Source organism: Trichosurus vulpecula, chromosome 3, assembly GCF_011100635.1.
Source record: "Trichosurus vulpecula isolate mTriVul1 chromosome 3, mTriVul1.pri, whole genome shotgun sequence".
Taxonomy (NCBI): Eukaryota; Metazoa; Chordata; class Mammalia; order Diprotodontia; family Phalangeridae; genus Trichosurus; species Trichosurus vulpecula.
The window spans coordinates 148,356,647-148,367,937 of record NC_050575.1 but is presented as its reverse complement, the minus strand read 5'-3'; the positions used below and the strand labels follow the sequence as shown (position 1 = coordinate 148,367,937).

Sequence of the window (11,291 nt, the reverse complement as noted above, 5' to 3'; positions counted from 1 at the left end):
TATCATCCTCACTCATCCAGGATAAGCTTAAAGACAGATAGGCAAGACAATCTTCTGCCATCAAACATCATCTAGTCAGTGATTCAAAAGTATTATAGGAGGCCCTTTAAATGCTGTACTTCGTTAGGCCATGAACATAGAATGAAATAGTATTTTTGGTACAATCTATATAGAGAGAGTTTTAAGTGTATGGACATATAAGCAGCACTTATAGTAACTAACCATGGTTATAGTTTGACAAGAATGCCAAATTCCTCAGGTATATTCAAATTTGCCAAAGGGACTGTCTTAATTCATTTCAAACAGAAGAGGGACATGGATGATATTCTAGCTGAAACTGAAATATTTATATTCACATTTGTAGAAGTCAAACATAATTGAGAACAACCATTGAACATAATTCTCTTCTAGTACCATAGCAACAGCTTATGAAGTTATACCAGTTAATACAAATTCCAGTTTTTCCATAGTACCCCAAGATCCATCCCCAAAGAAATGAAATATAAGGGAACCATAAAAATTTAATTTTAATGATACAGAAATAGTATATAGTACATTCCTTTCCACAGCAGCACTTCATTCATCTCTAAAAAATTTAACAAAATTAAGGCTAAATCAGAGCAACCTGATAATAATGGGATATCCAATGATGTTTTTTTCTTAAGAATGTCTTCATAAATAAAGCATATTCTTTAAGCAAAAAAAAAAAAAGGTTTAACAAGATACCAAGAATGGAAAGCACACAATAAAGCATGTTTCTTTATACCAAACTAACAATAAACAAACCCCCAAACAATTTGAAAATTACAAATGAAACCAAAAACCCCAACATAATGTAAAGGCTTTCAGGAGTTGGAATTATACAGTATTAGGCCATTTTGTATACCAATGCCAACTGTCACCAGGGACACCTATGTCTCCACGATACTCCTTATAGGGAAAAAAAAGTGCTTTAAATATGTGTATGTATGTGTGTGTGTGTGTGTATATCCATATATATCTCTATATATGTTTGTAGATATGAATACACACAAATATATACATACAGATTCTTATAGATATATATGTCAAATTCAAGTTAACTATGTTAGTGGATATTTGTTTTCAGAAACTCTGGTCTTTAGCACTGAGCTTCTTTTCTTTACCTTACTCAGGCAAAAAAAAAAAAGAATTTATGCCTTCAATATCACAAAGGAAAAGATGCCTCCCTGCTAAAGACAGGAAAACAAGAAATAAAATCCTTTCTCCTCTTCCCAAAGTAATATATGTAGTTTCTGCTCAACTTTTGTCTAAAAATATTTGCACTCTGGGTCAAGCTTATTTTCTACTTTTATTATCTTGTTTACAGCCACAAAAACAGGCCTTTAACAAGTCTACTGAATCCTTTCCTTTGTTCACCTGACAGGTGACAATTTTAGAAAGTCTTCACTGGTCCCTATAAAACAAAAAGTTCTCCCCCCCCCTTTTCCTCAGAATAATATTTATACTTTTTAAAATATCAAGGAAAATATTGTTGATTTTCAGTAGTATGATTTGCTTTCTGAAATCCTTTGCTCTGAATACACAAGAGTAACATCTATCTATGATTAATGTGAGCCCTTGTTTACATTCAGTACTTCTCATCACATAAGTTTTAAAGAGTTTGTCTGCTATTTATTAGCAAATGTTGGTTTCTGTTTTGTATTTTTTGTCTCAGCTTTGGGAATTTCATCCTTTTTCTCATCAACAGAAAGGTGTAGATGTTTTGTCAATGTTACCATTCCCTAGAAAAACATATTCTATTCCATCCAACAAGAAAAAGTAAACTATTACCTCACAGTTTCCATGCATGATTGTACATTTTCACCTAGCAAGTAGCTGACAGTGTGTTGTCTCCAACTTTACATGGTAACTTTTCTCCTTATTTCTTTGGTCTTCAGAAACTATATTTTTCAAGAGACTTCAAACAGTGAGGGAAAAGTCCACATAATACAACAAAAAACTCATCTTAAAATATGGGAAGAATTGTTTTGGAAAGACATAGCCATAGGAACATTGTTTCCCAAAGACCATAAATACCTGAGGGAAAGTCAGTTAAAATAGATGAAATTTATACTTTGTGTAGCCTTGCACACAAATCATACATCTGGCGCTACTGCTAACTTTTAATTATTCACATTAATACCAGGGACCCTTAACAGAATAATATAAGATAACCCAATGTCACAATTGGTGTAAATTTCCTAAGGATAGGGACCATATCTTATACTTCTTCTCAATTCTCCACAGAGCTTAGCACAGAGTTAAGCAAATGAAAATGGGTACTTGAAACTTCTTTGATGATAACCATTAAGACACAGCTAAAGCCTGCTATTCCATATTATTGAATACCTAGAACTTTACCCACCACTATCCAAAAGCACAGAGTCACATAGCTAAGCAGTGAGTGTTAAGATAAAGGTGAGTAGAGAGAGTAATGCCTGTATATAAGCTACATTCACTTAGATAATTAGATAATATGACAACATATAAAATGATTTATTTTGAAAATATTACTACGTGATGAACACACCTTGGGGGGGGTGTAAGCCAAATAAATTTGGAATAGGAAGGAACTAGAGAATCTATCCATTATATAATTGGCTGATACAAATATTTATTAAGTTATTCTTAATAAATAACTTATAAATATTAGTAAATTCCTTTGTAACATTTTCTTTCTTTTGAACACAATACATTTATTTTGCCTTTCACCTAGCATGGTATAAAACGTTTCTTTAATATGGTGGAAGCTCTTTATTCCACTACTATTGGGAGAAAAGATCGTACATGCCCTCTGTATTAACTGTTTAATATTCGTCTTTTGGTGGACGTAAAACATTTTTGGCCCACATCTGTGTGTAATAATGATTATGCCATAGTAGGATTCTCCTGTATTATCTTTTCTCTTGATTACAGAAAAAGCAGTAGGGGAAGAAAGCAATTCCAAGCATTTGAAAAACTGAACTGAACTGAATTTGACATAAAAAAGGGGGACTAGAGCAGAGAAAGGGGAAAGCTGCAACATCATCCACCACTGTCCCCTCTCCCCACCTTGGCCATTTGACAGTTCAGACACATTGGGTGAAAAATGAGAACGAGAAAGAGAAAAATGGAAATAAAAAGAGAAAGAGGAAGACAAGATGGGTACTTCTGGTTGCTTTTTTACTACCATCAAAAAGAACCAGAGTACTGTTCCCTCTCATTCTCTCCACTACTACTTTTATTTTAAGTGCTGTTGACAAAGGAAAACAGTAAATTAAAATCCCAGTATAACAAAAATAAATAAATTATAGCTAAGGAACTTTGTACAGAAAAAATGTACCACAAACTTCAATACGAAACAATGCAAGTACTAAATCATCAGTTCTTCAAAAACTACTTAAAAATCTTTCCTCAAAGACAGGTTTTCCTCAAGTTAGACATTTAAAAAAAATTTTTAAGGAAAGAATTATCCACTAGTTTCCTCTCATTAAATGTCCAACTGGTGTTAAATATCAATAGTTATATCAAAAAATAGATATGAAATAAAGATAATGAAGATAAAAGATTTTACAATTTGAATCCTGACCCATCCTCTGGAGTAAGTAGTATGTTTTATAATTATGTTAATGACCTTAGTTGAAAAAGCATTCTATAAATTAACCAATATGAAATCTGGAATTCCACTCCTTAATTTTGCAGATTAAGAAACTGAGAACACAAGAAATTAGTAACTTGTCTAGGATCAAATAAATAGTAAGAAATCCAGGACTAGAACACAGATATCCCAAATCCCAGTGCAGTGATTTTTAAGATATACGGCACTTCCCCAAAATATTATTAAACAAATCTTAGTGCATGAACATAGGCTCACTTTCCAACAATCTGCGATAGTAAATTTTTGTACATTGCTGTAGTTTTTAAAGCTAATTAATACTTTTAAAGGAATGATGCAATTAAAGAAAAAGAAAGTGTTGAACTTTTTTTAATTTCACTATTTGTAAAGATTTTAGCTATTTGGGTATTTTTATGATATTAAACACTGTTATACAGTCATATGCTATAAGCACACAACCTCTCTTCTCTTTCTGCATGGTTAGGAAGTTAGCCCAGAGACATCAATAGTATAAAATAATTAGATACTATACATTCCACAACAATGAAATTCATATCTATAGATAGAATCTACAACATCCAATTGTGGCATATACACACAATGGATATTAACTAAGAAAACATCAGGCTTTTTTTCTTAGTTTAGTCAGAAGTCAGGATGAAGCCAGTTGACAGTATGGTTTCACTGGATACAAAAAGATTCATAAGAAGCATTATCTCAGATGCAACTAATCTGAACTTAGTTTCTTAGCTATCGTTCTGGATAGGGAAACTTTTTAGTCCTAGGCATTTAGATTTAAATATACTAAAAGGTTATGGGACCTAACATCTTTTTAGGCAAAATTTACCATATAACTTCATACACCAAATTTAACTTTTTTGGACTACATTTATGTAGGACTGGCTACTAAAAGCTAGTATTTGGTTCAACTTAACACGTGAACACTTTTATAAATTTACTGTTCCCCATTCCACAAAAAAGTTTATAAAGAAGCCTGAAAAAATAGATCAGTCAGCTGATATCGACTACTATACAAGAACAGCTTCATTTGTCAAATATTACTGCCCCAATCCCTCAAGACCATTACATCACAAAAAACATTGTTTTTTTAGAAAACAGTTTCACACACTTATCAGAAAAAAAAAAAGCAGAACAAACAGAAATCAACAATATTGGGGGGAAGGATAGGTATTGTCTGACAACTGCAGAAACACAAATTCAGAGGATTCCTGACATGCAAAACCTTGAAGTAGATAGGAAAGAGTTAACAAAACAAATTCAGCAAAACAACTCTAATAACTGTTGAAATCAAGCCTCTTAATAAAACCAAATTATTTCTTCCTCAAGGCAACCATTAGCTACAAAGGAAAAATTATTTGGTACCCTTGGTCCACTGTAATTCTCCAAGCACAGGGTCACGTGTGTCTGTTGACATTCTCAATGGACTAAGGAGGTTTTTAAAACTGTTACAATTCAATTTCTATGCTTCCAAAAATATTATATGATCAATGCACTTAACTTAAAGCTTCAGGTTTTAATAACTTCATTAGACTTCTTAAAAAACCAACACAAACATACGTTCTAGAGTGCAAAATGCTTCTTATTTAAATATTCAATAACATAAATGCAATTTGTTTTTCAATGCATTAATCCTTTCTTAAGGATTATCACCACGGAGGCATCCAGTGCCGGCAATGGATGCTAATCAGGACAGCCAACTCAAGTAAAATGCAACAGTAAAAGTTTTCATACAGTGTCTTCTACTTTCCAGTTGGCCACAATTATTTATTTGTACAAACTCATTGTCGGACTCTGATACATGCACATATATGCATCACAAAGAAGTCTTCGTGCACAGCCTTGTATTCTCCTGGAGTCCAGGGAATGTAGTTCTTCTAGAGACATTTTCAAGTACTCCCCAACTTCTGGGCATGGGGTAACTTGAGGAATGTTAAAGCCATTCTGACCACCTATGAAAAATAGAAATATTTCTTTTCAGAGCTCATCCAACAAAAGTTCATCCAACAAAAAAGTCTTCAATTCTATTTGCTGCCATGTCAAACAAACCCAACATAAGAGTAAGACTAAAGGAAGCATTCTTTTTTTTCTAATTCTAGTTTTATGAGGCTCATTTTGAGAACTAAATGAAATTTACCATGTAGAAAATATGACGAAACTGCAGATAACTATTGTGCTGTGAATGCTGTCAATTACCAAATCATCATCTCAGCTAAGTTCAGCAAATGATTTAAAAATAATGGTTCCCTTGGATGGTATCAGAAAAACCTGGGAAGACTTACATGAACTGATACAAAGTGAAATAAGCAGAACCAGGAGAACAACTTATACAGTAACAGCAACATTGATAATTATCTATGAAAGATTTAGTAACTCTGATCAACACAATGACCCAACACAATTCCCAAGGACTCATGATGAAAAATAATCTCCACCTCCAGATGGAGAACTGAATGACTCAGAGTATAGACTGAAGCATATTTTTTACTTTCTTTATTTTTCTTGCTTTTTTTGAGGGGGACAGGGTGTGGGGGTTGAAACATTGCTAATGCAGAAACATGTTTTGTATGACTTCACAGGTATAATGGGTATCATATTTCTTGCCTTCTCAATGCTCTAGTTTTAGGGAACTCACAAAAATAAACTCTGCTGATTGTCAGAGTCCCAGGACAGACTGAAAATGAGGCTACAAATAAGGTTTGTCCTTCCCCTGCTCCCATACTACCTCCCAACTCTCAAAATAGGTATTTTACAATCCTATGATTTAGTAAGGATTTACTATCAGAGATTTGAAAGCATCTGATTTAACTTTTGACAACTCTATGTAGCAAGTGAAACCTACTGCTACCTTAAAAATGCTCTAATTTCTTAGTTTCCAAAAAGATCTTTTGGCCTAACAGTGAAACTGAAATGGCAAAAAATAAGTACAAAAGAAAATCTTTGATTTCCTTCAAGAATAAGTGTAAGCATCCACATATCTATGAAGCTTTTCCTGATCCCCCTAGCTGCTAGTGTATTCTCTCCTCAAACTACCTTGTGAATACTTCTATATATATATATTATATAAATACTTAGATATGTACATGTGTTCTCCCCTTGTTAAAATGCTCTTCTAGGAGTTACAAAAGTGACTTTCTCACTTTTGCCTTTGTATCACTAGTGTTTATAGCACAGTGCTCCAAACAGAGTAGGGGCTTGATATTTGCTTGTTGATTAATCATCTGATTCCAACAAGGAGAAAAGGAAAGATTCTATGTATAATCCACACTTCCATAGCAGACAGGACTGCCAGGTTAGGGCATACTAAGTAATGTGCACATAAGATATTCCTGCTAAATATAAAGTTTTTTTGTTTGTTTTACATGCAACTTAAGAGTTGATCTTAAATGGATGCAGAGGAAGAGAATACCTATGCAGCAGCATGATTTGAAGGAGTTGACACTTAAAATGCAATTATATCTGGGTGAGAACACATTAATTTTTTATTACCATTATCATTTTTCTTCAGCTCCTATTAGTTTACCTCATTAGTTATAGGGAACAATGTGCTGATAAAATGGAACCTGAGACTTGCAAATTTTGATGCTGTGGGAAAGGGATAGGTATAAAGCATAGGACTCTACTCAGAAGGAAGAACACAATGGGAAGTCCTAGGCAACTAGAAGGCAGCATAGGGGACACTGAGGTGCTCCCCTAACTATGGAATTCTATACATAAAGTTTTGCCAACATTCTCCCCATTAACTCTCATGGGTTAACCTGTAATTCAGTGAGGCAGAGGGGCATAATAGATAAAGAACTGGCCTCAGAATCAGAGACAGCTGGCTCCAAGTCCTCTCTAATATATACTGCCTATGTGACCATGGACAATTCATTTAACCTCTTTGTGCCATGTGTCAAACACATGGTCCACAACACCCCCAAATATAGCCTAAGCCAGATCAAAATAAATTCCTATCTGATTTTAATGCATTGATGAACTATTAAAAAAGAAATATATAAACATGTGATTTTCTAAGTCAATATGGGGCCCACAGAGTCCCTTATATACAGATTAGTGGTCCCTGTTTCTATTTGAGTTTGACACCACTATTCTAGGCAATCCTCTAAGACTACACTTACAGAGAAGATGTTGACCTACACAAGTAGAAGTATTCTTACCTGGAAGTTCTCTATGCCAATGAAATAACAAGTCCAGGCTATCCCTAGGATTTAGTAAGGGCTCATCTGTTGAGACTTAACAGAACTCTATTTTGCTTTTGGTAGTTGGAGTTGGGCATGGTAAGGGAGCAGTAGAGGGTGGAGACAGTAGAGGCTGAAGACAGAATAGGAAGGGATAGCAGCTGAAGATGGAGATAGAAGGAAGGAATATCAAAAAGGAGAACTGCAGTACAGAAAAGGAGAGAGGAGGCTGCTGAATACAAAACTGAAATATTTCACTTTTGCCTAGGTCTGGTCCTGATCTTACAGTCTTATATATCCTATACTCTGCAGGGGTGGAAATTTTATAGCCTTTTTGAAATGCTATTCTTAGTTCCCTATATTGAAGAATGAGATAGGAAGTAGAAGAAACAGGAGACAGAACCAGTAGTCACAAGTGTTTAGGATTATATCTACTTACTAATATATGAACAGTTTGATTTGTCAAATATCACTGCCCCAATTCCCCAAGACCAATATATCACAAGACAACAAATGTAGAAACATAAATCCAGAGGATTCCAGAAATGCAAAAACTTCTAATCTGTGGATTTTTAATCCATTAGAATTTCTAATCCATGTTAATTTCTAATCTAACTTTGTAACAAAGATACACAATAAAATTTCATGTCCAAAACTACTGATTTTAATCTAGCTATTAGATTGCTACCATGTTTCAAGATTCAGCAATATGTCACTAAAATTCTGACACATCTATGGTACATACTATATAGTATAATCTAATAGGATCTCTTTATTCTAGGAGTTCTTTACTTGAGAGTCCATAAACTTGTTGGGGTTTTTCAAATAATTGTATTTCAATATAACTGGTTTCTTTTGTAATCTGATATATTTTACTCAATGTATTTGCAAATATTATTCTGAGAAGGGGTCCATAGGCTTCTCCAGACTGCCAAATGGGTCCATAACACACAAAAAAAGTTAAGAACTCTACATTCTCTCTCAGTGATCTCATTATCTCCCAATGTCTCTTCCATTGTAGCCTCTCCATCTGATTAGCTGATTCCTCCCAGAGCCTCCAATTTAAGAATACCTAGGCTAACCATGTCTTCAATCCTCTCCAGGCCATACTTTTGACTCTCCGAAGGATTTTTTCTAAGATGCCAACAAATCTCTTCCCCCCAAAAGCTTACTCCACTCCTGGAGACTACTTCTCACATTGGAAGTACCTTCTACCCTCATGGCCTCTCCTCTAATTGGGTAGTTCTTCCCAGAACTCTAATTTAAGGAGGATGCCCAGGCAAGCTATGTCTTCATTCCTATCCAGACTGTACTCTTGACTCCCTAGACTCTCTCTACCATCCCCCAACACCAGGTACCTTCATCTCCTGCCAGCCTCCATTTTCAGTTTCCTTTTATGTGTAGTCATCCCCTATCCAAATGTAAGTTCCTTGAGGGCAGGGATTGGTTTCTTCCTCCTATTTGCATTTCCAGCCCTTAACCCAGCACAGAGCCTCACACATACTTGGTGATTTGATTGACTTCAATTATCTCTACAAAGATGACTCCCAAACCTACCTGTACTATAGTCACTCAGATTTCACAATCTCAGAGCCATCCTTAATGACACCTTTTCCCCAAAAAAAATGTCTCTCATATCCATCCAGTTCTTTCCATTCACATCTTTCTCCTGAAATAATCTCCTAGTCTCCTTATTTCCAGTCTTTCCTCTCCCTATTTCCAGTCTTTCCTCTCCCAGACCCATTTTCCATACAACTGCCAAAATAACTTATGTACAAAATCTGACTATGTCACTCCCAACTCAAAAATCTTCAGTAGCTTCCTACTGCCACTAAGACAAAACAGAAACTCCTTTCTGATGCCAAGCACATAAATACTTGTTGAACTGAACTGAGTTTTCCAGACTTACTTCACATAACTCCCCTCTATTTGCCCTAAATTCCAGCTAAATTAAACTATTTGCTATTTTCAAACACAGGATTCCATCCCCTACCTTCATCAATCTATCAACAAGCATGTTACAAACTATGCAAGGTCCTGGAGACACAAAGACAAAAAGAACCAATCCTTGCCTTCAAGGAGCTACCATTCCAATAGGAAAGACGATATGTACATATGAGGGTATATTAAAAATAAATACAGGCAGAGATAAGATGGCAGAGTAAAGGCAGCAACTCATCCAAACTCTCCCAACATTCTTCTCAAAATAACATGTCAAATCAAAGTCGGGAGGGGCAGAGCCAATAAAAGGTTGCAGTGAGACATTTTTCCAACCCAAGACAATTTAGGATGTTAAGAAAAGAGGTCTATGACACTGGGGTAGGGGCCAGTCTGAAGTGCATGCAGTGACAACACCAGTAGTGGGCCTTGGAGGTGCAAGTGAAGCTTGCAGTAGCTGCAGCTTCAGTTCTCAGTTCAGTGATGGTAAGGGGATTAGACAACTGGTCAGAAAGAGATTACAGGGGATCCTGAATTAACAAAGGGAGCAGGCCAGGGAGCTATTTGGCAAATCCACTGTCCAGAGGTAGTTGTGGGTCACAGTTTTAGGGCAAAGAGGAACATTTGTGTCAGTCACAAGGGAGCAGAGGCACTGGTCACAGTACAGGGCACAGAGGAGCACTAACACTTGTGGCTACATAAAAGTAAGGGCCCTTACTGGCTGAAAGCCAGAGCACAGACCAGAAGAACAGTGACCTTACCCCTCCCAGGATAATACCACCTTAAAAGCACCAAAAATGCTGACTTTCAGAACTAGCTCTGAAAACAGAAGAACAAAAAAACCTTGAAACAAGGAATAGCGCCTCCCAACTTTAACATAAAGTTCGAAGTCAAGAAATAAGCTGGAAAATGAGCAAACAAACAAAAAAGAAGCTGACCATAAAAAAACTACTATGATGGCAGGGAAAATCAAGACACAAACTCAGAAAATGACAATAATGTGAAAACAGCTATAAGAAAAGCCTCAAAGAAAAAAATTTAAATTGAACACAAGCTCAACATGAATTCCTGGAAGAGTCAGAGAAAGAGATAACAGTGGTAGGAGAAAATTTGGGAAAAGAAATGAGAGTGATGCACGAAAATTATGAAAAGAGAATTAACAGATTGGTAAAAGAGACACAAAAAAATACTGAAGAAAATAACACCTTAAAAAACTGAATTGGCCTAATGGTAAGAAGCACAAAAATTCACTGAATAAAAGAATTCCTTAAAAAGCAAAATTGGCCATATAGTAAAAGAGATACAAAAGCTCACTGAAGAAAATAGTTCCTTAAGAATAAGAATTGGGCAAGGAGCAGTTAATCACTACATGAGATATTAAGAAACAATAAAACAAAGTCAAAGGAATGGAAAAAAAAATAGAAGAAAACGTGAAATATCTCGTCGGAAAAACAACTGACCTGGGATCATTTAAAAATTATTGGCCTACCTAAAAGCCATGATCAACAAAAAGGGTGGCAGGGTGTAGATATCTTATT

The 11,291-nt window shown here is 35.3% G+C and overlaps 1 protein-coding gene across 4 annotated transcripts in view; it reads right to left on the bottom strand.

The window, feature by feature from the left end:
- Positions 1-510: 510 nt before the first annotated feature.
- CYLD (CYLD lysine 63 deubiquitinase) overlaps positions 511-11,291 on the bottom strand; it is a 69,743-nt gene continuing 58,962 nt past the window's right edge. For all 4 annotated transcript variants that reach the window (XM_036749278.1, XM_036749275.1, XM_036749276.1 and 1 more), the window contains one exon: positions 511-5,586. In XM_036749278.1, the coding sequence (XP_036605173.1) occupies positions 5,402-5,586 (185 nt within the window). In that variant the 3' untranslated portion in view covers positions 511-5,401. The remainder of the gene's footprint in view (positions 5,587-11,291) is intronic.